Raw genomic sequence first — 27,184 nt, 5'->3', positions numbered from 1 at the left:
CATTTTTTAAGTCTCTGTGAGAATACGGCTCTATCCTCAACATACATCCAAAATTTGACCACTTCTCATGATCTCCACCACTATCATCCTGATCCAAGATCTCATCATCTCTCGTTAGATTACTGCAAGAGTCCTTCTTGCTTATAAACTTGTTCCCCCTAAAATCTATTTTCAAAAAACCAACTTATCCTTTAAGGACTTGGGACAGATCAAGTTGCTCTTCCAATGGTTATCCATCTCATGCAGACTAAAAGTCAAAGGCCTTACAGTGACTGACTTACAAGACCATTATGATCTGGCCACCTAATTATTGTTGCTGTCTTTTGCCCCTGAGTCGATTCTGACTCATGATGACCACATGTGTTACAGAGTAGACCTGCTCCATTAAGGAAGCAGATCACCAGACTTTCTCCTCTGCAGTGCTACTGCGGGGATTCGAACTGCCAATCTTTTGGTTACCAGCTAAGCGTAAACTATTTGGCCACCCAGGGACGCCTAATAACCAACCTCACTTTCTACCTGCCTATTGGTCTTCTTTAGGCATACCAAATATGCTCTTGCCTCAAGGCCTTTTCATACTTGCTACCCCATTATCGGGAATGGTCCTCTCACTGATATTTACTTGGCTCACTCTCTTACCACCTTTAGGTCTTCTCTTACCACCAGTGCCCTCCTCCACACCCCCAATCCCTTTTGTTCTATTTTAGGATTCTCTGTATCACTTATCACCACATAGAATATTTTATATTTACTTGCTTATTATTTTTCATATGCGTCTATTATCTGCTTTCCCTCACTAGCGTAAGCTCTATCAGAGCAGAGTTTTGTTTCATTCACTGCTGCAGTCACAGTACCTAGAAAAAGTATGTGGACAAAACATAGTATTGGGAACACTTAGATAAAAGCGTAATGCAAGTAAGGTAGTAAACTGTGGGGAAATGGGCTGGAGATGGAGATAAACTGTTCAACTTTGCTTTTTCCACAGAATGAAGATGTGGCCTTGTTGACACTGAGTTTGGTACATATGTTTAAAGCATTAAACAAAGCCACACAGATTGTGTAAGTACTTCCTGTATGGTGTTGTAACTTCCATTATAGCGTAGCAAGAAAAGAGTCTCAGATTCAACAAGGCCCTATTCCGTGCAGACAATGTCATCCTTAGAAACCCTGGGAACCAAGGGAAACTGAATTAAGATAGCCTGCATTTGCTCTTGCTTTATGCGGTCATGCCAATCTTACAATGGTATGGTATGTATGATCTCTTCATGCTAAATTGTGGCCCTCTTGAAATGCTACAGGGATATTTCTTAGTGGGGAGCCTTGAGATACTCCTTTTCCTACTCAAGTAGTATATGCTTTGCCTTCTCTAACAAAATCAGTGCATCAGAGTGAACTGCCTGGCACCAACATTGTTTTGTAGCATCTAAGCATTTAATAAGTGCTTACTACATGTTTGGTACAGGTGTGTCCTTTGATTCTTGTAAAAAGTTCCATGAAATGAATATTATTACCCTCATTTTATATTAGAAAAAAAAAGAATTACAGAAACACCATTCATTCATGCATTCATTTAATCATTCAATAAATATTTACTGAGCACCAGCCAGATGCTGGCATTGTTCTCTGTACTGAGGACTGAGTAATGAACAAAACAATGTCAATGTCCTCATGGAGTTTACATTCTAGTCAGGGGAGACAGGCAATAAAAAATGGAACAGTGTTTTATTGTTTATTTATACACACATATGTATATGTACATACATATATAAAATAAATGTTAGGTGATAATAACTGTGATTGTGATTAAAAAGAAATAAAGCAGGGTAAAGATTACAGGGAATGCTGAGGTGGGGGGAAGGGGTGTCTCAAAGTCACACAGCTAATATGTTGCAGAGCCAGGATTCAAACACAGAGCATTCCAATTCCAAATCTGTGGTCTTAACTACTATGCTGAAGCTGCTAAGTGGCTCTGAAATGCTAAGCCTCATGGATGTCAGTTGGCAATGTAGAGGGAGACAGTTTAGATTGTCATAGAAATACTTTCAAAGGGGAAACCTGGGAATGAAAAAGACATTTTATAGTGCATTTATATCCTACAAAATAAAAAATGAATAATACTTAAAAACAATAACTTGGCAAAAAAAAAAAAAAGTAATTCTCAAAATACCTAACAGATGGCACAGGCTTTTTTTGTCTCTAGTTCCGTAAGGTGATAGCTCCGATTTTGCCTTGGTTGCCAGGGCAGGAGATAATTTGTAATCTAGAAGGTTAAGCTTGTTTCTGTGTCCATTCCAGTTTTAATGGATTCCCTAGAGACTAGGATTTCCATTTGACTAAAACTAATTTTAAAAAGCTAGGGTAATTTAGCATGAATCAGGTTTGACTTGATTCAACCAATGGTCACCCAAATATCTAGGGTAATCATGAACCTAACTCTACTGTTCCGAGATATGGACTTGGTATGAGCTAGGATTCAAGGACACTTCATAGACCAGCTTCAAGAAGGAGCCAATGTGCCAAAACTATACCATGGAACTGAGTGGGAATAAATCATCCCAAGAAACTATGAAAATAAACTATGTGAAGGATTCTTTTATTTCTACAATGAGACTTTCTCTAAATCAGCATTTATTAAATGGTTTTAAGTTCTGCTTCATAAGAGAGATTTCCACATTGTTCATCATACTCATGAAACATAAGAAACTGGGAAATGAATCTAAAATATAGTTTAAATTTTTGCTTAGTTTCACAGCGTTTGTCATCAGCTAGATCTAGGCTTGAATCTGCCTCTTGCTAGCTGTGCTGGACAAGTTACTTACTTTTTGTGTCTCAATTTGATCTATCAGAAAATGGAGATAAGTAGTAATTTCCTCACAGAATTATGCTGATTAAATGAGATAACGAAGATTTGGCAAATAGTAAGACTCTGTGAAGAAACATATGACAGTCATCTTTTTGGGAGCCTACTTAGTTCATGTCCCATCTTCTGAGAACTCTTCCTCCGAATAGGCTCTTCCAGCTCTATGTGATCGCGATTCTGTACACTCTTCCCTGTCTACCTACAATATTGATTAAAACGGGTAAAACCTAATACAAGCTGGGCTAATCAATTTGTTCTTCCAAGAATCTGATATTAGAATTCAAAGGTTAATTAATTAGGCTACAGGTGTTGGGTCTGGAAGGTTATATTGACTCAAATGTCATTTGTGGGCCCTCTGCAAATGGCGGCAGTGGAAAAGTAGTCTTTAGAGAGAGAAGGAAATGAAACAGTAATGCAAGGAGACGAAATGATGAAAGATCAAGTGGACACAGAAAGAGATGTTGCCTTAGCCCTTGACAGCTTCCCAGTTCCCAGGTCCAATGGCTCCTGAGGCTGGGGAACTTCCTGTCCTTGAGTTCTGTGAGATAACCCTGTTTTCTTACAAGAAATCTACTTTTGCTAAAGTTAACTTAGACAGTTTCTGTTTCTTGGAATCAAATATACTCAAACAGAAAAATGGTAATTCTAACCAGTTGTGATTTTAATGTAAAGGATCACTTTTTGGCATTCTAAACCTCAAATGTACTTACCTATAATTGACTGAATAAAAGTCAGAAATAATGAAAAGTAATGAACATCGGCCAGTTTCCCCTTCTATCATTTCTATCTAATATAAGACAAGACTAGCCCTAACCAAACCATGAAATAGCTTTTCTGTACTCTTATGCTTTTCCTTTCCTCTCCTTACTCCCTTAAGGACTTTCGTTCTGTTTGGTGGACTGCCTTGATTTCTGAACAGTGTCTTATATATGCTGTATCTTTCCTACCACTAACCCTAAATCAAAAGCTATCTGTCTTCTGATCCATTACCCCAAATCTCTTATTTTTGTTTTCCAAAGAGGCAGCTAGCTACCCTGGCATGTTAACCTGAGCCAGCAATTTAATAGATTCTAATACAGGAAAAGGCCCCATCTTCGTCCCTGGAAATATACATGTGAGTTTAGAGAAAAACCCCTTAGTTAAAATGACTGAAAGTAGTGGAGGGAAATTCTGACACTGAATAAAGTTGTTGTTGTGTGCTGTTTAGTCTATTTTGACTCATAGTGACCCTATACAGCAGGGCAGAACTGCCCCATAAGGTGTCCATAGGGTCACTATGAGTCGGAATTGTCTCGATGGCAACGGGTTTGGTTTGGTATTTTTGCTGGTGGATTAGAACTGCTGGCCTTTTAATTAGCAATTGTAGTTCTTAATCACTGTGCCACCATGGCTCCCTGAATAAAGTAGCAGGATAAATAATTTTTAGACAGGTATTCTTGTGATATCCTTTGTATGACAATTATTCATATGCAAATACCAAACTGCACTACAAAAAAAGGTTAAACTAGAGAAGGACCATATATTTTTGACATATTTAAAATTATTTAGCAGTGGCACAGTGGTAAAAGCAGTCGGCTGCTAACTGAAAGGTTGGCAATTCGAGCCCACAATTGGCTCTGTGGGAGAAAGACTTGGCAGTCTGCTTCCGTAAAGATTACAGCCTTGTTAACCCATGGGGCAGTTCTATTCTGACTTTTAGGGTTGCTATGAATTGGAATTGACTCGATGGCAACAGCCTTTTTTTTTTTTTTCTTTTTATTGACTCAACTGCAACAGGTTTTTTTTTTTGTTGTTGTTGTTCTCTCTGTACCGTAGCAATATCGGTTTAAAAACTAAAACATAAAATACAGCTCAATATATTAAAAAATGTAATCAAATGCTGGAACGAGAAAATCAGTCATAAATGCTTAGTCAACTACCTGAGATTATCACATCTCTATGCTAATCCTGTGTTTTTAATTAACAGATAAACAGAAGGGGATATGTAAACAATAGTGTATAAAACTTGAAAAAAATTAATTTTCGAGCTCTAATTTTTTTTTTTTAATTAAATGTAGAGGCAATAACAAAATACTGCTGCATTTCAGCAGCTATTCTTTAAAAAACAACAAAAAAACACTTTGGTATGTCTTTCTAAAATAACATTTCATAGGCTTCAGCACCCTGTTCTGTTTTCACTCATGAGCATAAAGAGTCTAGATGCTAACTATAAACTGAGCTGTCATACTAGGTACCTTTTGTCCTGAATCTCGTAATTGGTCAAAAGATGTTTTTATTATGGAAAGCCATAGAGTAGAGTGTAGTGATTCAGTGTGTGGGCACAGAATCAAAGTGCTAGGATTCAGAAATGATGAAGGTTTAAAAATCATCGAATGAAAATATTTCACTTAGCTTATTTTGTCTTTATATTACCATTTAAATGAGATGAAGTATCCTTTTTCTTTAAAGTACATTTCAAGGCTTAGGAAAAGCTCAGATGCTAGGTAATAAATTCTAGTTAAAAATAGAGAAAAACCTCAGAAAACTCTGGGGAAAAATGTATATGATCAATGTAATGCCAAATCTTTAAAAAAAAATTTTTTTTTTTTTTAAATCTTTAGCCTCGTAAAATATGAAGTCTCAAAAAAACAAAAATAGAATCGGCATCTTGTATTTATAGTAAAAAGTACACACAGCTAAGTCTTATCAGAAATCAATGAATGAGACAATCTTCTTCCAGAATACATTTAAGTAAAATGAAATATTGTTCAATTCTGGGCAACCTTAGCTTTATTGAATTAGTTTTTCCTAATGAAATTTAAAAGTAAAGTTAGTGCCATACTGTCATGGATTGAATTGTGTCACCAAAAAAGGTATGTATCAATTTGGCTGGGCCATGATTCCCCATATTGTGTGACTCTCCACGACTTTGTCATCTGGTGTGATTTCCTATGTGTTATAAATCCTGCCTCTATGATGTTAATGAGGGGAGATGGGAGGCAGTTGTGTTGATGAGGCAGGACTCATCCTACGGGACTGGACTGCGTCTTGAGCCCGTTTCTTTTGGGATATAAAAGAGAGAGGTGAGCAGAGAGAAAGGGGGACCTCATACCACCAAGAAAGCAGTGCTGGGAGCAGAGCGCATCCTTTGGACCTGGTTCCTGCACAGAGGAGCTCCTAGTCCAGGGGAGGATTTCCTCCAGAAAGCCTACCCCTAGAGCTGATGCCCTGAATTTGAACTTCTAGCCTACTTTATTGTGAGGAAAATAATTTCTCTTTCTTAAAGCCATCCACTTGCAGTTATTTCTGTTCAACCAGCACTAGATAACCAAGACACAGATTTAGAAAGAAATTCAGACAACATTTATAAGATCATACAAAATTTTAAGCATCTTTAAATTTTTCACTTTGATTTATGAGAAATACATTATGTAATTCATAGACACGCATCTATTTTAGTAACATTTTGGGATGTCAAGAACATGCTTTGCTGCCTTTTCTTATTACTTAAAAAAAAATTTTTTTTTCAATCATGTTTTAAATTATTTTAACTCATTTTCGAAAAACCTAATCGGAAATCTTTGCAATGAGGAAAAAAAAAAAAACCTCACTGTAGTAAATTCTACATACATTTTTTGGTATTTCTTAGAGGATATATATACACAATGCATCTTGAATGTGTCTTTTAACTACGATTCAACCAAAATTCCATGGCAACCACTATTGCTACTATAGATAGAGTTGCACAGGCTGACCCATAGGGATAGGGTTCTACAGCACAATTGACTACTAAAAAAAATTCAGCACAAATAATGCTTTATATTCTCATTATAATGTCATGTATTGGTGAGGTGCTAACATGAAAAGAAGGAAAAATGAATTCATCCAAATAGCACTTGCATTAGTTTAAAGAGGAACAAAAGACCACTGGTTAGAGATATAAAAAAATTCATCCAGGAATCATGATTAACAACGGAAATAAGATCATATAGCTTAGAAGAAATCAATGGAAATGATTATGGCAAAATATTACATCATTGCTATATCATGGCTAGTAAGAAAAAACGTATCAAAAAGTTAAAAATAAGGGAAATGTTTTTAAGGAGAATAAAGACCAAAAAAAAAAAAAAAGAGATTCTATGCTGAGGGTGACAGATTGTGACCTGTATGCTAACTAACACTCACTAGCATCCTGGCAGACATGGCTAATGGATTGCTGTACTCTTTTTAGCTAAGCCTGGAATCCTCAACATGCGCCACAGAGAGCTACTACCAACCACCGGACGTTGGAGCTAAAGCTGAAACTTATTTGTTAAACCTGCAGTCAGTGACACTGTTGAAGATGTTCAAACAGGAAACCTTCCCAGCAGACAAACTTCCTATGCACAACCTGCTAGGATATGTGGTCAAGCAAGGGTTGATTTTCAAAAGTTTATGAATGCATGAAAATTCTTCAAAAGGAAACCGGGAAAATAATATTACAGCAGATTATGTCATGATTTGGTGAACAGGATATATTTTTAAAAGCTAACAGCCACCTACAAACTAGAATGGCTTCTATGGTGATGCCACAGGCATTTAAAAAAATATAGTTACCGATTTACAAAGAAAGCAATCACTACAAAGCAGCAAGAAATTGAAACAGTTCCCTCAATTGCAAGCAAAGTACTGGAAGTTAAAGTTAGAAGTAACTGACAAATTCATGAAATAGTTTTAATAATTTGTATTTATTGTGGCTTAAAGCCCAGATGGTCTAATGGTTTGAAAAAGAATCTGAGACAAAATGTAAAACTATAGTAGAGAATTTGATGCTGAATTTGAAACCCAAAGTAGCATCAATTCCTGAGCAATGCAAATTAGATTCTTCTCTAAATAGAGACCAAAACTCTTCAAGGTTACCTTCAAAAAAATTTTTGCCTCTAAAAAAATTAAAGATAGTGCAATTTTCAACTAAAATCAAAAGCTTTTTAAGTCATTAGAAAAATCTAGTATAATGCAGTTTAAGCCATATTCATAGAAAGTACAACAGAAATATGACAATGACATAGAATGACAATGAATACTAAGAAAAATTTTTTTTTTTTGGAAAATTAAGCTAAAATATCCATTGAGATTAAATAAATGTATATTTCAGGTGAAGGTAACTTTGTTCTCCTATAATTATACAACTCTACTAGAATGTTAAGTCAAAGGGTGTACAATAAGTCACATCAGAGAAAAGTGTATTCACTCATTGAGCTTGGATAAAGGCCACCACAGTTCAATCTGACAATGAACTCTGCTGTGCATGAGGCAGGTACTGTGTGATGTTTCCAGTGAATAAGAACTGCATCAATTCTTCACTTCATTTTGTTTATATACATTCATTACATTTGTCGTATTTAGGATCTGACATGAATTCTGAAAGAGATCTTAAGCTGTGTTGACTTGGCCATGAAGAACAGTTTCAGCTACCAGCAACTAAAACTACAATCTATAAAGCATTAAGAACAGGTGACTATGAGTGATCAGAGAAAGTTTTCTAAAATCAACTTTGAAATAAATAGTATGCTAAAACCTTTCATCCTTGGCCAAATTCACTGTTGGAAATTGTTGTTTTATTCTTATGTTTTTCCATAATTTTATATGTAATTTCTTTAGAAAAACGAGAAAAGGTAACAATTAGACAATCTTATTTTGTTATAAAGCTAAGGTGACTGTTGCTGGTTATATTAGTAAACTGTGTACATTCTACGTCACTGTTATTCTTGATTATAATAAAACAAATTCTAATTAGTAAGCAAGTCATTCTCTAATTAGGAGCATTTCTCTCAAGAAAGCTATGAGAAAAATGTTTCTGTTAGCTATATAAATAACTACCAGAATGCTTTCACATATGAAATGAAAACCAACAAGAATCTACATAACTTTTCTAGTCTATTAACAAAATCAGAAAATGCTTTAAAAAAGCTCTCCTTACCTGTGTATACAGTTTTTACTCTCAAGATATGCCATTCCAGCAGCAGCATCTAATGAAAATTTCACCAACTGTTTGAGTTTTAGTTCATCCTTCTTCTTTCTCAGGTAAGAGAGGAAATCACCTCCTAGAAGAAATGACGGATGAACAATGAGACAGAATTATAATAAAAGTCACATTTATCATGATACGAGATACCAGACAGAACAAAAAGTATTAGATATTTGGCCGTGCTTTTTGCCCAATTTGTTTGAGGTGAGAATAAAAGAAAATATGAAAGCAACACATCTTATTAGAAAGCAGACACCATAAACTCTCCTAGATATAGTTAAAGAACTTTAAGTACCTCATACTATACACTAGTCTTGTTAGAATAACATTCAACAAAAGTCATACTTATTCCTGTCAAAATTTTCCAACAACTTGTTGGCTAAAAAATTTTTTTTTATTGGGCTTTAAGTGAAAGTTTGCAAATCAAGTCAGTCTCTCATACAAAAACTTATATACACCTTGCTATGTACTCCTAGTTGCTCTCTCCCAATGAGACAGCACACTCCTTATCTCCACCCTGTCTTCCCCGTGTCCATTCAGCCAGCTTCTGTCCCCCTCTGCCTTCTCATCTCCCTTCCAGACAGGTGCTGCCCACGTAGTCTCATGTGTCTACTTGAGCCAAGAAGCTCACTCCTCACCAGTATCATTTTCTATCTTATAGTCCAGTCCAAACCCTGTCTGAAGAGTTGGATTTGGGAATGATTCCAGTCTTGGGCTAACAGAAGTTCTGGGGACCATGACCTCTGGGGTTCTTAAAATTTTTTAAGCAATTTGATTTTCACTAATATCAAACTAGTTATGATTAAAAAAAAAAGTAAATATTATGGGATGAGTTATTATATATAGTAATTGCTTTAAAAATATGATTATTACCAAGAACACCGTCACTGATAGTAGTGCCATGTGTGAGTGGAAGCTATGATTTTGATGAGATTTAGTTGTTGACTCAAATTGGATTTTTATGCATCAAATGGATTCCAGTGATGTTTTACAAAAACTCCTTAAACTAGCATAACCCGTTGCTGTTGAGTCAATTCTGACTCACAGTGACCCTATAGGACAGAGCAGAACTGCCCCGTAGGATTTCCAAGGAGTGCCTGGCGGATCTGAACTGCCAACATTTTCGTTAGTAGCTGTAGCTCTTAACCACTATACCACCAGGGTTTCTTAAACTAGCATGGTCCAAGAAAAATACAATGTGAGTCACATAATAATTTTAAATTTACTAGTAGCCACATTAAAAAAGTAATAAGAAATCAAGAAATTAATCTTAATATTTCATTTAACCCAATATATCCAAAATATTATTTCGACATGCATCAATATAGAAATTATAATTGAAATATTTTAAATTCTTTTATCGTAATTAGTCTTTGAAAATTGATGCTTATTTAATACTTATAGTACATCTCAATTTATAATTTCACCTGAAATGTGTAATCTGTACTTTGATTTTAAAAAATCTGCATTTGAAAAATTAGATTCACGTAATTAATTTGTTCCAGACTAGTCTGAAAGCTTTACAGTAACTGAATCAAGTATCAATTTTGAAACTAAAATAAAATTTAAAACTTAGTTTTTAGAAGCACTAGTCACATTTAGCTCCCATTTGTCTGTCAGTGTATTATACGGTGGTGGCTTGGGTGTTGCTGTGATGCTGGAAGCTATGTCACTGGTATTTCAAATACCAGCAGGATCACCCACGCTGAACAGGTTTCAGCTGAGCTTCCAGACTAAGACAGACTAGGAAGAAGGACCTAGTGGTCTACTGAAAAAACTGGCATGTGAAAACCTTATGAATAGCGGCAGAACATTCTCTGATGTAGTGCTGGAAGATAAGCCCCTCAATGTATTTTGGAAAGCACTCATAGCACAACTGAGGAAAAGCTGCCTCCACAAACTAGAGTTGACCTTAATGATGTGGATAGAGTAAAGCTTTCGGAATCTTCACTTGCTGATGTGGCATGACTCAAAATAAGAAGGAAAAGCTGCAAACATCCATTACTAATTGGAACATGGAATGTATGAAGTATGAATCTAGGAAAATTGGAAGTTGTCAAAAATGAAATGAAATGTAACGCATAAAGATCGATATCCTAGGCATTAGTGAGCTGAAATGGACTGGTATTGGTCATTGCATCAGACAATCATATGGTCTACTATGCCGGGAATGACAAGTTGAAGAGGAAAGGTGTTGCGTTCATTGTCAAAAAGAACATTTCATGATCTGAAGTACAAGGCTGTCAGTGATAGGATAATATCCATATGCGTACAAGGAAGACCAGTTAATACTACTACTATTCAAATTTACACACCAACTACTAATGTCAAAGATGAAGAAATTGAAGATTTATATGAACTTCCGCAGTCTGAAACTGATCAAACAAGAAAGCAAGATGCATTGATAATTATTGTTGATTGGAACGCGAAAGTTGGAAACAAAGAAGAAGGATTGGAAGTTGGAAAACATGGCCTTTTGGTATTCTGACTCCAGGTGTTTGCACATTTCATTATAATAATTTACTCTGTCTTCTCAAGCCGCCCTGTTAAGTCTAGCCACCCTTTCAATTCTTCTGTTCAGCTCTTTTATTTCAGCATTTTGTCCACTCACTTTAGCTGCTCTACGTTCAAGAGCAAGTTTCACAGTCTCTTCTGACATCCATTTTGGTCTTTCTTTCTTGCCTTTTTAATGACCTTTTGCTTTCTTCATGAATGATGACCTTGATATCATTCCACAACTCCTCTAGTCTTTGGTCTTTAATGCGTCAAATCTATTCTTGAGATGGTCTCTAATTCAGGCAGGTGATACTCAAGGTCGAACTTTGGCTTTCATGAACTTGTTTTAATTTTCTTCAGCTTCAACTTGAACTTGCATATAAGCAAATGATGGTCTGTTCTGCAGTCCGCCACTGCTTTTGTTCTGACTGATGATTCTCGAGCTTCGTCCTGGTCTCTTTTCACCTATGTAGTCGATTTGATTCCTGTGTATTCCATCTGGCAAGGTCCATGTGTATAGCCATCGTTTATGTTGTTGAAAAAAGGCATTTCTAATGAATGGATCGTTGGTTTTGCAAATTTCTATTGTGATCTCTGGCATTGTTTTTATTACCAAGGCCTTATTTTCCACAAGATTTTTCTTCTTTATTTCCAACTTTTGCATTCTAATCATCAGTAATTATCAGTGCTTCTTGATTCCATGTTTGATCAATTTCAGGATGCAGGTTCTTCTTCCTAGCCTGTCTTAGTCTGGATGCTCTGCTGAAACTGGTCTACCATGGGCGACCCTGCTGGTATTTGAAATACTGGTGGCATAACTTCCAGCATCAGAGCAACACACAAGTCACCATAGTAGGACTGACAGAAGAGTGGTGGATGGTTTGATTAGTTCTCCCTTTCAGTTGGTTAGTTTGTAGCATATAGTTGATATGAATTGAATTGTATCCCCCAAATATGTGTTGTAAATCCTAATATCAATGCCTGTGGTTATAATCTCATTTGGGAATGGTTGTCTTTGTCATGTTAATGAGGCAGGATTAGTGTAGGGTGTGTTTTGAGTCAACCTTTTTTGAGATATAAAAGAGATGAAACAAGCAAGAAAGCGGAGGCGGAAGAAGAGGCATGCCGTGCCACATGAAGATTATGAAGGAGCCAAGAAATAGAAGCTGAAGAGGCAAGGAAAGGGCCTTACCCCAGATCTGACAGACAGAGAAAGCCTTTCCCTAGAGCTGGTACTCTGAATTCAGACTTCTGGCCTCCTAAGTTGTCAAAAAATAAATTTCTGTTTGTTAAAGCCACTCACTTCTGGTATTTCTGTTATAGCATCACTAGAGAACTAAGACAATAGTATTATTTTTTTTTTAAAGTTAAAGTATATTAGAATAAACATTCTCTAGAAACTGTTATGCCTACTTTCTCTTTCTATTAGGCTCCCAGATGTTAAGCCCAAATTTTGCAAGAGGGATTAGCATTTTAATTACCATTTCTTGAACTTTTTTACTCTCTTCGCCAGGGATCTAAAAAAGGCGTCCTTAAATAGAAAAGCTCTAGAGGTGAGGTGACTTAATGGCTTTTTCTTTAATGAGAGTACCTACAAAATAAACACCTCCCTAACTCTCTTTCTAATACTCTTTTATTCTAAGCTTTTCTCTCATTCACAAATCAAGTGTCACACAAATTTAGGTGGGCTATTTACAAAATCACTAAGTTTTATGCTTTAAAAATAAACTCAGCAATGTCAGGTAAATTGATTTTTCTGTTGTTTTAAGACAATATTAAATATATTATATTACTAGGATGATAACTGAAATAGTTTCTATCAAGGTTAACTTAAAAATCTGAGCAAACATGTAAATGCAACAGTAAAAAGCAAAATTAACCACTAACTTCTTAGCTTTATTAGGTATCAAAAATGTCTATTAAAATGAACTTGAAAGCAATATTTTGTTCAAGTTATTACTTGGACCAGTATTCATATATATAAATTCTTTTATTAGATGTATATTAGCTTGTTTTAGAAAACAAGTACTTTTCTAGTCTCGAAACCACGTAACATTCTGTTTAAACTATGGAATAATTTTCAAATGAAAAGACCTTTTCTGGAATCTGATTTAAAAGCAGTATATGACATGACCCCAGTGGTCTTCTGTGGAATTCTGATACTATTTCTTTCCAAAGTTAGCTCATATTCAGCTCTTTTCCATTTGCCTCCCGCCCTATCAAAATTTACTCCTTTATATAATCCTCCCGGCACACCACACCCTCCGGATTATAAAACCCTGTGAAAACTCATGCCTCCATTGTTCAATATGACCACACAGTGTCTGGCATATAGTAATGTCTCAATAAACATTTCCTGAATTAATGAATAAACAATGTATTATATCTCCTTCCTCTTGCAGCCTATGAGCTATTCATGAAGGTAAGGGCCATTTCTCATTAATATTAATTTTTCTGTACCCCTTCATCAGTTCTTAGAACTGTACTTTTCAAGTAATTGTTAAATGTTAAAAAAAATTCTTAGAAAAGAATGACATTCTATTTCTTATTAATGGTACTGATGGATGCCAGAAAATTCTCTAAATTCCAACAATAAAATTTAGAGCACTTAATGCTCTAGCTCATCTTGGTACTTCTATAATATTACTGCCTTAAAAATTGCATCATTTTCAAAAATGATTTTCAAAGAAGCAATCCTAGGTTGAAAGGATTATAAAACAATAAACACATGTATATTAATAAACGAAGAAAAGACAACATTTTTGAATAGCATTAAAATTTGCTGGTTGAAAAGTGACAGCAAGTCAATAAAGCTTAAGTACCAAGAAAATACAGCTATATACAGATATGTCCAAATACTCTGACACAGCCAAAGACAGAGAGAAAGGGATGTCTCACTGTCTTGTAGTTAATCCAACAATATATCTGGCTTAGAGTAATCTCTTCCTTCAAATCATTAAATCTAGGAAAGTAAACTTTAAATTTATTTCCAGTTTTTAATTGTTCAAGCCACAGATATAATGATTAGGTAGAGGAAAAGAGCTGTAGCATTCCAAAGCCCTAATCAGCTTCTTAGAGAACACTGGAGAGAAGCAATGTCTTCAGTAAATATTAAATACTTTCAATTCAGTACTGAAAGCCTGAGCCTTGGGGAATTACAAGTATTAAAACCCTGAAGCAAGAAGTAAACAATCCAGGGACAAAAACATGGGGCAAATGTAGGATATCCAGAAGAGTAATTCAGACTGAGCCAGAAATATTCCCTTAGGCAAAATAATTAAGGATTATCACTATTAAGAAAAGAGGGACTGGAAATTGATATCAGATGATCATAGTTTTTAATATTCACTGCGAGATTAGAAGGCAGGGCCCATCCCTCTTAACCTGTTGTTTTGGTCATTTTCATCAAATACAGGTATTCCCAAACTTATGACAGGGTTCTGTTCCTATGACTCCATCATAAGTTGGTTCTGACATAAGTCAAATCTCTCTCTTTTTTTTTTTTTTTAGTTTTCATAATTATTGACTTTTATTAACAGTATCTTTATAAAACCAATCTTCATTTGTCATTGGGGGTTGGAAATATTGCAGACAAACTTACAGATACATTTTAATACATATATACATACGTATTCTAAAAATAAGATGTACAACAACAACAAAATAATACAGTCATAAGTGAAGTTCGTTGTAACTGGAATGCATTGTAAATCGGGGACTACCTGTACCAAGTTAAAGAACACTCTTAGAATACGTGTTATATACAATAATCATATATGCAGTTTGTGTGTATACATTTGTGTGTGTATATATATATATATGCGTATGTAAGTATAAGTGTGTATATGCATATACAATAGAGTGCCCTGTCCCTGGATGGCACAAATGGTTCACACTTGACTAATAACCTAAAGGATGATGCTTCAAACCCACCCAGTAGCATATCAGAAGAAAGGCCTGGCAATATCCATAATAATTATAACTAAGAAAGCCCTATAGAGCAGTTCTACGTTTTAACACATGGGGTTACCATGAGTCAGAATCAACTCAGTGGCAGTGAGTTTGGATTTTTTGACCTAACCACTGCAGTAAAGATTCGGTGCTCAAAGTGGACAAAGCCAGATAAATAACTTCCCCTTTTGAGCTGATGAACAAGCCTTAACAAGGCTTACCTCTGTTTGGGTATACTGCACATTAAACCAAGATAGGATGGATAATTTCCTAGAATTCTATGACAGTGATGAATTTCTAAGATAATACTTAGTATATTTGCATAGTCAATGCTTACCTTACTTAGAAAACAAGATGACATTGCGAAAAGAGTATGGTTATAGGACTCAGATTGACCTAGGTCTGATTAACTACGAGCCCTTAGGCCAGTTGTTTAACAGGGATTAATAGCATATAATTCTCAAAATGGTTTTGAAGATAAAAATGTATTTAAAGTCCTAAGCATGTGCCTAGCGCATGGTATATACAATACTACTACTACTTATTATTTATTGTTCTTATTAAAGTTATTTTGCATGTAAAATAAGGAAGAGTTATAGTAGGAACTGGTTGTTTGCACATAGTATCTATTTTCCCATCACTTACCTCAAGTTTCCTTTCAGGGGCTGTCTCTCTACTATTTTGGAAGGCATTAACCTCACTTTCAACACTAAGACTAGGCCTGAATTGGCTTAAACCAATCAGTTAAGTCCGTTCCTCTGCCCAAGTGATTGGTTCAAGGATAGGCAAATCAGTAAACCGGTTGTTATCGAGTGAACTCTAACTCATGAAGACCCACATATATCAGTATAGAACTGTGCCCTATAGCATTTTCAGTGGCTGATTTCTCAGAAGTAGACCACCAGGCCTTTCTTCCAAGGAGCCTCTGGGTGGACTCAAACCTCCAATTTTCAGTTAGCAACCAAGCACGGAGACCCCCAAGCATAGGTACATGGCTTAATTCAGGCCAACAAGATACAAGGAGATGCTTGAAGAGCAAAAGAAACTTCTTACTCTTTTGAGAGAAGTACAAGGAAAGGAGTGCTCTCTGCAACTGAAAGTAAACAAGGACTACCACTAGCCTTAGAATGAAGTTATTACCATGGAAAGTAGAGTAAGAGTTAAGGAAACATCTAAGATACAACTATTGGTCTCTACTTGTCTGGAGCAAAAAAGAAAGAAGGAAACCAAAGACTCAAAGTCTATATAACTAATAACCTACATGAACCATAGCCTCAACTTCCATGAGACCAGAAGAACTAGATGGTGCCTGGCTACCACGGCCAACTGTTCTGACTAGGGACACAATAGATGGACCCTGATAGAATGGGAGAAAAATGTAAAAAAAAAACTCAAATTCTTAAAAAATTCTGACTTACCACACCGATAGAGACTAGAGGAACCCTTGAGATTATCACCCTGAGATACCCTTTAAATTTTGAACTGAAACTACTTCCAGAGGTTGCCTTTCAGCTAATAACACATTGGCTCATAAAATAAACGATACCACCCATGAGTACAGTGCTCCTTTAAAAAAATCATCTATATGAGACCAAAAGGTCAATATTTACTCTAAAGCAAAGAGAAGGTAAGATGTGTATGTAGTGGCGGGGGAGGGCAGGCAAGGAAACTGGATTAATGAAAACAGAACAACCAAAATGGAAATAACAAGAATGTTGACAAATTGTGAAAAATGTAACCAATGTCACTGAACAATAGGTACAGAAATTGTTAAATGGGAACCTAATTTGCTGTGCGAACTTTCACTGAAAACACAATAAAATGTTTTTTAAAAACAAACAAAAAAACAGAGTGAAGGAAAGAGACTGCTCTTTGGTGACATGTTTAAGCCACTAGATTTTTTGAACTAAAAAAGTCTCTAATTTTTTATATATTTCCTGTGATAGCAACTCAGAAGATTCCTAAAGGATATAATAATATCTATATCAGAAGGTTGTTTTAAGGATTCAAGAAAATATATTAAATATCTGGAACAAGTAGAAAGCTCATTATATAGACCCACCCAACCACTGCCGTCAAGTCAATTCCGACTCATAGCGACCCTATAGGACAGAGTGGAACTGCCCCATAGAGTTTCCAAGGAGCGCCTGGAGGATCTGAACTGCCAATCTCTTGGTTAACAGCTGTAGCACTTAACCACTACGCTACCAGAGTTTCCCATTAAATAGAAGTGCTTATTATTGTTTTTTATTATTGTTTGTAGTTAATTTTTAATAAGATGAAGGTTTTATTCAACAATAGCTCTTTCTCAGAGACTGTAAATACTCTATGTTATTGCAATTTGGTCATATTCTCTCAGTACTAATGGAGCTTTGTGGAACTGATCATATTAAACTCAGAGAGATTATATAAACATTAGTACTAATTTATCAATTTATAATTAGAGAAAAGGGATAATCAGGGCTATACCTCTAATGACCTCCTATCACCAAATCATGGAGAGATCTTAATTTACCCTCAAATAACTTCAAAATTTACTAAATTAAAAGATACTGATCCCTAGTGATATATAAAGTGTATTCATTACACTTGGTTTTTAGGATATTAGTTTGTTTCCTGAGAAGCTTGTTTGGTTCAGTTGTACTCTATTATACATTTTAAAAAAGGCTAGGAATCAAAACAACTATTAAATTATGGAGAGCTATTTTTGGGGCTCCATTTACGTCATCGTTCAGAGTGCTTATTTTTAAAAAAGTTTTCCTTTTTAAGCCACTGTAGTGGGAATTGTGGCTGTTAGCCAGTCCATCAAAGATAAGGAAACAACCTATGTGATAAGCATAAGCAATGTATGCTGACTCAACTTGTATTGCAACATATTCTGAAACATGGAATAGATTTTATGCATTAGGATGTAAGCCAAAACAGGTTCCTGAAGAGGAAATGACCAAGGCAAACACTGATGCAGAAGATACTGGAATTGCATGTAGGGTGTATTTGTGAGAAAGGGATTGCATAGAAGGGGAGATTCGCCAGGAGAGCGCACTAGTCCTTGAGCGAGGTGATGAGTGCTTATACTAAGAACTACTCATAGAAATAGGCTAAAAGGTAGATCTGAAAAGACTCAGTAATAAGCAAGAAATGGGTCAGTTTGTGGGGAAAGACAAAGAAAATGAAATAATGAAAAACTGAAAGTGACTCCAAGAATATACTGGCTTTCCTGATTCCATTTTCTTTTTCTTAAAGAAGCACTTACTGAACGGCTTGCCCCGTAAGTAACATAACTCAGCTAAGCCAAATGCAGAGGTGAGTATGTGGTATTCTCAGTTTGGGCTAATACATGACATCACTCTTTCCTGATGGGGTTCCTTAATGGCCATGCTCTGCTAACACTGCAGAATAATGGGGAACCTTTTGCATTTTTCCTTTGCAGATGATCTTTAAGAAAGTAAGTCGGTAACAGTTGTAACAGATCTATGAAATAAAAGAATACATTTACAGCATTTTTAACGTGCTGGTTCAAGGGGTAATAGCTATAATCTTGCCAGACATGATGTGAAGAGCCAAGACAGACACCATAGTTGACTTTCACAGATTCTTAGAATGTCAGCATGGGAAAAGATCTTGGAGACAATATAATCTAGCTTTCTCCTATCATGGAGGAGGGAACTGAATTTAACCCAGCTTTTATTTTTAAGATGGTGATTATGGTGATCTTACTCAAAGTCTAAACCAAGGGTCTACAGACTACAGCCTGGGGGCTAAATTCAGCCCTCCCCTTGATTTTATAAATAAAGTTTTATCGGAAAACAGCTACAGTCATTCCTTTACATGCTGCCTATGGCTGCTTCAAGCAGAACTGAGTAGTTGTGACAGAGGCTCTATGGCCTACAAAGCCTAAAAATTTTACTATTTGTCTTTTTACAGAAAAGGTTTGCCAACACCTATTCTAAGGTAATTACTCATAAAAAATACTCCATATAAAAATTATCTTTATAGTTATAGTTCCTTTTGTTTAAATGATTCTTACAACCACTTTGTCTACCAATATTTCGCTTTTCTCACTGTGTTTTTTGCATCAGGACTCAATAATGCTATTTTTTAATTCTCAAAGAGTAAGCTGGAAAAATGATTTCACCAATTATTGTAAGTTTTTATGTCCACAGGCTGATACAAATACACACATAAATCCCCTGTCACCCTCCCCATTCACAACTCACTGTCTACCGCCAAAACAAAGAAGTGTGACTATGTTTCACTCCCTGCTTTCATGCCAAACTAGTCACTTTTTCATTTCCTGACTTCTTTTCCACCTCAAAGGTGCCTTTGATGTAAAGTGTAAGGGCAGGAATGGTTAGGAAAATCAGATTTAAAAGATATATATATATATTTTTTTTAAAAGAGATGGGGGATAAAAAGAAATTCAAAGGTATTTTTAAATTTAAATAGGGAAGAAATGCTCATAAAAGCTAACAATAGTTTCAGAAACTGAACTTATCATAGGCTAGGTGTGTTAGAGATATTAAGGTCCCCAAGTCAATGATATCAATGACTACCTCAGATGATTATACTAATATCTATGAGCGGGAAAAAAGCTTTCTTAAATAGTTTCCATTCTTGATCATGACAAATGGCATTCCATCTTGCTTTTTTAATTATTCAAGAAACTCAGAGAAAAAACCAATTTGGAACCAAAACACAAACAGGAAAACCACATTAGCAACTCACTACCTGGTCTAAACAACAAACCTAAGAGATGTAATTGTCCAGTTTGGCTCAGTTCTAAAAAATGCAAATGGAAACTTGTCAAATCAGAATCAAATGTAGTCTCTGGATGTGTGGTCATGACCCACAATTAGTAATACATTTTACAACGTGACCCAAAATGCACATAATCCTATGCCTGTAAACCTGAAGAAATACAAATGAAAAAATACTTACCTTTACTATGGCCAATATCCTCTCATGTTTCCTACTCTGTTTGGATTTTTAAAATGTTGGTAGAAACTCACTAAACTGATTTCTTGACCTACTACTGGGCCATAGTCCAACTACTAAAAGACACTACTATATGCTTTGTAAAATTAGATTTTGAAATATTCAGGGATGGTCCCTCGGCCAGAAACTCCTAAGTTAATGGTTCTTATGTTCTGTAAAACCATGGATCTCTTTAAGAGTTTGATGAAAGTGACAGATCTCATTCTGCTCCAATGCTTACAAGAACATATACCCATGTTGTATGTAATTTTGGAGGCTGACAGATATTCAAAGTCCATACATGGGGGAAAAACAACAGTGGTTGGGCTTGGAGATTAAAAAAAAAAATTGATGAGGATGAAAATGACAACTAAGCCCATTATGTATCCGGGACATGTTCCAAAGACAGATGATACACAAGCAAAGGTAAATATGAAATGATAGTATGAACCTTAAGAAAAAATACATGAAGCAAAATATGACAAAACAAAAAGGAGAAATGGTCAAATACATAATCATTGTTGAAGATTTTAATGCTCTTCTTCTCCATAGTTAACAGAACAAGTAGATAAAACATCAATAAGGATTTAAAAAGTTTTTGTAAACATAACTAACTGAACCTTACTGACATTTATAGAATTCTCAACAACTACAGAAGACACAGTCATTTCAAGTACACACAGAATATTCACCAAGACAGACTGTGCATTTGGCAATTACACAGGTCTTAATACATTTCAAAGGACAAAAGTCATACAGTGCCTGGCCATAATTTAAATTAAATGTGTATATTAGATAAAGATAAGGATTAAAATTAATGATCTACACTTCTATAATAAGAACCTGGGGGAAAATAAAATTGAACTGAAAATAGGATGAAGGAAGGAAATAAGATAAGGCGGCAATCAACAATAAAAAAGTATAATGAAAACTAACACAGCTTAAACGTGTTTCTTTTAATAGATTAATAAAATTGACAAACACCTAGGAAGACCAATCAAGGAAAGAAGGGAGAAAACACAATTCGTCAATACCAGAATTGAAAGAGAGAACATCACTACCACCCACAGACACAAAAAGAATAATTAGGGAATACGAGGAAAAGCTTGATGGCAATACATTTGACAAATGAGAAATGTAACAGACAAATTCCTGAAAATACAACTGGATAAAATAAACCCAAAATAAAATAAAAGATTTAAATAGCCTCATATTGTTAAATGGAGCCCTGGTGGTGCAGTGGTTAAGAGCTGGCCTGCTAATTAAAAGGTCAGCAGTTTGAATCCACTAGCTGCTCCCTGGAAACCACATAGGGTGGCTCTACACTGTCTACAGGTTTGCTATGAGATGGAATTGACTGAATGGCAACGAGTATATTGTTAAATAAACTGAAGTTGTAATTAAAAACCTTCCTACAAAGAAAACTCCACAGCCAGATGGCTTGTCTGGTAAATTCTTAAAAGTTATTTAAAAAAAACAATACCAGTCTTCTACAAATTCTCTTTGGAAACAGAGGAGGAGGAAATACTTCCAACTTTTAAAAAATAAGTCCTATATAACCCTGATACTAAAACTTGGCAAGGATATTATAAGAAAAGGAAATTACAGAACAAAATCCCTTGACAAATTTTCTTAACTTTTTCAAATTTTAAATCACTAATAGTATCCAGAGATACTCTGAGAAGATAATGCACCATGATGAAGTCGGTTTTATCCCAGTAATGCAAAGATGCTTTAATAATCTATCTATTATTTAGTAATTCATCTATAGTATTTCTATAGTAATCCATCATATTAACGAAAAAAGGAGAAAAATCATGTGATCCTATCAATATAGGAAAAGCATTTGACAAAATTTAACAACCGTTAATAATAAAAAGGAGCCCTGGTGGCACAGTGGTTAACAGTTTGGCTGCTAACAAAAAGGTCGGCAGGTGGAATCCACCAGATGGTCCTTGGAAACCCTAGGGGACCCTATGAATCGGAATCAATTTGATGGCAACGGGTTTAGATTTAGAACTGGCAATGATAAAAACAACAACAAACAAACAAATAAAAACAAGCAAAAATCAGCAAACTAGGGAGAGAAGAAACCTTCTTAGGTCTATAAAAAAAGTATAGCTAACACACTTAGTGTGAAATATTGAACATTTCCTCCCTAAGATCAGGAACGAGGTAAGGATGGCTGGTCTTACTATGTCTATTCAAAATCTTACTGAATATCAAAGCCAGTGCAATATGGCAAGAATAGAAAAAATAGGAATAAAGATTAAAAAGAAAGAAAAAGCTCAGCATTTCCAGATAACTATGAATAAATACATGGAAAATCCAAACAAATCTATATAAAAAAGCTATTACAACTAATTACTAGAATTACTCATGAACTCACTAAGGTCACAGGATACTAAGTCAATATCAAAATACCAGTTATATTTCTACATATTAGAAAAAACAACTAAAAATGCAACTTCAAAAAATATCCTTTATAACAGCATGAAAAAACATAAAATCCTTAGGAATAAATTTAAATAAAGATGTGTGAGACCTTTATACTAACTATAAAACATTTCTGAGAGAAATGAAAGAAGAGCAAACTAGGTGAAACAACATACCAGATTCATGGATTGGAAAACTTACTATTGATTGCTAAGAGTTGATTCTCCCCAGATTTATCTATTTAGCCAATGCAATCCCAACTAAAATCCCAGCCGCCTTTTTTTAAAAATAAAATTTGATAATCTGCTTCTAAATTTTTACAAGAACATGTAGAAGATCTTAAAAAGTAAAAAAGAAAAAAAAAAGGTTGAAAAAGAACTTGGAGGAGTTAGACTATCTACTTTTAAGAATTACTATATAATTACAGTAATCAAGACTGTGTCATTTATTGGCTTTAGAATAATCAAATAGATCAGTGGGACAGAACAGAGTCCAAAAATAGATTCACCTACATATGGTCAATTCCTTTTTAACACGGTACCAAAGCAATTCAGTGGGAAAACAAAAGTCTTTTAAAGACGTGGTAGTGGATGACCTAGATAACTGTATGCCTAAAAAAAGAATTTCAACTCCTACTTCGCACCATAAATAAAATTAATTTCAAATGATTTATAGATCTAAAATATAAAGTTCTTAGAAGGAAACATAGGCATGAGATTCCTGGGTCAGAGAAAAGCACTTTATTATTCACAACACAGCAAGCATCACGAGCTTTAAGTTTATGTCAGTCACCCTTGTACCAAAAATCCCATGAGAGTGTTGTGGATGAGCCCAGAAGAATCCCAGAACACAGAGTAGGTTGTGTTATGAGAAAGGAACCTGGAGCCTGAGAAATCCATTTTACAGTAGGAAGTAAACAACCTATTCTTTGTCTTAGAGGGAAATACGACTTCATCCCATGTAAGATGTATAGAAATGTGAGACATACATGGAAAAGTATCTCTCAACATACTTTAATAAAAAGCTTGCTAGATCTTTTCTTTTTCTATACTACTAAAAAAGTAGATCAGAGGAATGCCATAAACACAATGCAACTAGATTTCAGCCAAGCCATTTGGCCGATCACCATAATCCTGTGGTTAAAATGGGAACTAAGTGAGCTGGGTAGGATTATACTTAAATAGATTTGTAGGCTGAATGATGATGTTGTTGTTGGGTGCTACTGAGATGACTCCAATTCATAGCAACCCCATGTAACGGAGTAGAGCTGCCCCATAGGGTTTTCTTGGCTGTAATCTTTACAGAAGCAGATTACCAGGTCTTTCTCCTGCAGAGCAGCTGGGTGAGTTCAAACCTCTAACCTTTCAGTTAGAAGCAGAGTGCTTAACTGTTGGCCAACAGGGCTCCTTTGAACAACTGATAGCCATAAGCATTGCTGTTGATTTGACTCTGACTCATAGCGACCCTGTAAGGACAGAGTAGAACTGCTCTATAGGGTTTCCAAGGCTGTAAAAATCTATGGAAGCAGACTGTCATATATTTCTTCTGCTGAGTGGCTGGTGGGTTTGAACCACTGACCCTTTGGTTAGCAGCTGAGTGCTTTAACCACTGCACCAAGAGAGCCATAGAATACTGATTTAAGGTTTGATGGAGATGTGGCAGAATGTCAATAGTGGTATGACTTGAAATTGCATGGTTGATCCTCTTCTTTTCAACATTTTTACCAAGAATTTGGATGAAAGCATAAAAGGCATGTTATATATAGTACAAAAAAGTTAAACAAAGTTGTTTTTCTGGGTAGGTGATATTTAGGGTGATTTTAAAGCTGCTTCAAAAATGTGAAGAACTTTCATTGTGAAATAAGAACTTCATTATTTTCTATATAACTTCCAGTTTTAAGTAGGTTTGTATTTTCATGGGTACTAGGATGTCATATGTACATTATTTCTTTAAGGGCACTAAAGGAAATCCTCAAGCATGGCTTCACACCTATTTTTACACCTTCAAATATTTGCTTCAGGAGAATTTAACCCTTTTTTCGATCAGAACAGAAAGCTGTTGCTTAGCATTCAAAATAAAAAAGTAAAAAGAGGTATTTTGATGAGTCTAACAGATTTCCACAATGATGAATAGTCAATGATAAAAAGATGATTTCTCACCTTGGATACAAGATTTTAGAAGTATTAAAATTTCCTAGGATGGATGACTTTTCAAGAGATTGAATTCTTAAACTATCTATCAGAGGCAAACACATATAATAAGACTATTGACATTTTTTAAAAGTACAGTAAACAGAATTTTAGAAATATTATAAAAACTTTGGATTTCAAGTTTTGGAATCAGGAGAAAAATTCCTCTTTTATAAAGAAGTAAAACTGCCAGTGGATTTTGTTTAATATGAAAAGTCTCTTGCATGTGTTCAATAAACATGTTATTACATGCATTTTCTCAATTAACCCTCCTAACAATATTATTATACATATTCATTGACTTTCTCAAGAATGTACGGCAAGCAGGAGGCAGGGCTGGGTCTCGAATCCATGTATTTTGTCTAGAGATCAGAATTCTCTTGGCTACAGAAGCTTTTCAGATGTGGAGCAGTCAGCATGTCCTGAAAAAACACGTATTTGATGTGTCATGTGAGACACATCTGATGGCGAGGAACACAAAATTTTCTACATGAGAGAGGGCTATGGCTGGGTTTCCCGGCAGGCTGTGGAGTGTGCAGCCTCTCATGTCATACAATAAAGCTCTTCCAGCAGCCATCATATACAATGTCTTTTTTAAAATACATTTGGTAGGGTCAGGGAATTCTATCAATGAATACAAGAAAGAACAACACTCAACAGACTTTGGAGTAGAAAAAATAAGACTCAAAATATACCTGATTAATTTGATTCCATTGAATTCCAGATAAACTGCTGAAGACCTACTAATTTAAAATTAAAGCATATTCCCTGTCCTCCAGTTGTTCTCAAACTGATAGGAAAGACAGAAATTTCAGCAATAAACTATAATAAAAGACAGTGAAATAACAGCTAGAGGCACAATACGTTATAACTCTGACTGATGGGATAGGAGAAGAGTCCAGAGAAAAGGTAAAGCCTTGAAGGATAGAGCAGGATTTCAATGCAGGGAAGACAAACGAAGAGCAACAAAACAAAGGAAGTAAACAGCTACCAAATCAGCTTCCAAGACTCAAATGTTTGCTTGTATTTGTTTACACTTTCATGTTACTTAAAATGTGTTAAACTGGCACTATTGCTGATGAATATTCAAGTAACTGCCCTCGAGGAAAAAGCCAAATTGGGTTCACCCTAATACTAAGAACATCTTTTTCTTCAAACTTCATTTAGGATATGAAATAAACGCCAATTGCCTTAATTGGAGTTTCTCCATTAGAATATATGTCTGTTCTGGAAACAACTATAATCCGCTAAAAGCACAAGGTTTGGCCATAAACAGACAGATAATCCTCCTAATTCAGGTCATCATGAAACAGGTTTCCAACTGTGCTGAACGTTCTCAAACCTAAGTGGGAAGGAAAGCTATCAGCAATTTACTCTCAAATGTTCTTCTCAGTACAAGCACTCTCAGGAAAGAGGTGTGAACCATGCATACAGTAAAATTCGAGTTATTTAAAGGAAAAATAAACACTTCATAGCTGTAAGATTAATTTTAATATGGTTTTATTATATAAACTTGTTTTCTTTTCTCACCCAAACTTTGTTTTTAATTAGCTGTTGAAGCTTGAGTAAACTGCTCAAACTCTCTGAATTTAATCAGTTAACTAAAGAGACTGGGTAGAATGGCTTCTAAGGTATATTATATTTTAGACCCAGAAGTTCAGTCCAATAGAAAACAGGAAATGTGGTGATTATTTAAGCACCATTCCTGGTTTCCCAGTTTTACTATGTTCTACTTTGGACACTTGGCAAGAAGTCATCTTCTATTAACTGTAGAAGTCTTCTACCCCCATTACCCAGCACTGTCTCTATACCAAGACCACAGCACGTTGTGTGTGTGTGTATAAGGTTGGAGTTCCTCTATGATTCTTTATCCCCAAACTTCACATCTCAATAATCAATGTTAACATTTCTCTTATCTCTGACTGAAGCAATCCAAGAACAATAATTTGTTGATAAGTGTACTTTATTCTGTATGTCGAATTTACAATCCTTGCCTCTATCATATACTCTTTACTCTCAGTGCCTTAGGCCAAGCTCCTGTGCATTCATTTTTGGAATATTAAGAATTTTCTTATTACAAACTCTAACAAATAGAGTAACCTTGCCTTGAAGCTTGCCACTAATACATTGTCATTACTCAGACTTAAAATCCTTAAACATTACCTCCTTCTTGATTTATCAAAAGATGACTTTTATCAACACCCTCAAATCAAAATGAGTAACACATCCTGCATCTCTTAGCAAACCCATATAACTTTATTTTTAAAACAGTAAATACTTCATTAATTTTTA

General features: G+C 35.3%; 1 protein-coding gene across 8 annotated transcripts in view; it reads right to left on the bottom strand.

Moving 5' to 3' along the window:
- Nucleotides 1-27,184, bottom strand: part of FER (FER tyrosine kinase) — a 470,096-nt gene that overhangs the window by 109,316 nt on the left and 333,596 nt on the right. For 7 of the 8 annotated variants that reach the window (XM_023547996.2, XM_003405006.4, XM_064274743.1 and 4 more), the window contains one exon: nucleotides 8,799-8,922. In XM_023547996.2, the coding sequence (XP_023403764.1) occupies nucleotides 8,799-8,922 (124 nt within the window). Of the gene's footprint in view, nucleotides 1-4,875; nucleotides 8,313-8,798; nucleotides 8,923-27,184 lie in introns of those variants that run through there. The other variant, XM_064274736.1, reaches the window with a different exon arrangement.

The sequence above is a fragment of the Loxodonta africana genome, chromosome 2 (assembly GCF_030014295.1).
Source record: "Loxodonta africana isolate mLoxAfr1 chromosome 2, mLoxAfr1.hap2, whole genome shotgun sequence".
NCBI lineage: Eukaryota > Metazoa > Chordata > Mammalia > Proboscidea > Elephantidae > Loxodonta > Loxodonta africana.
This window is presented reverse-complemented; position numbering and strand designations above follow the sequence as displayed.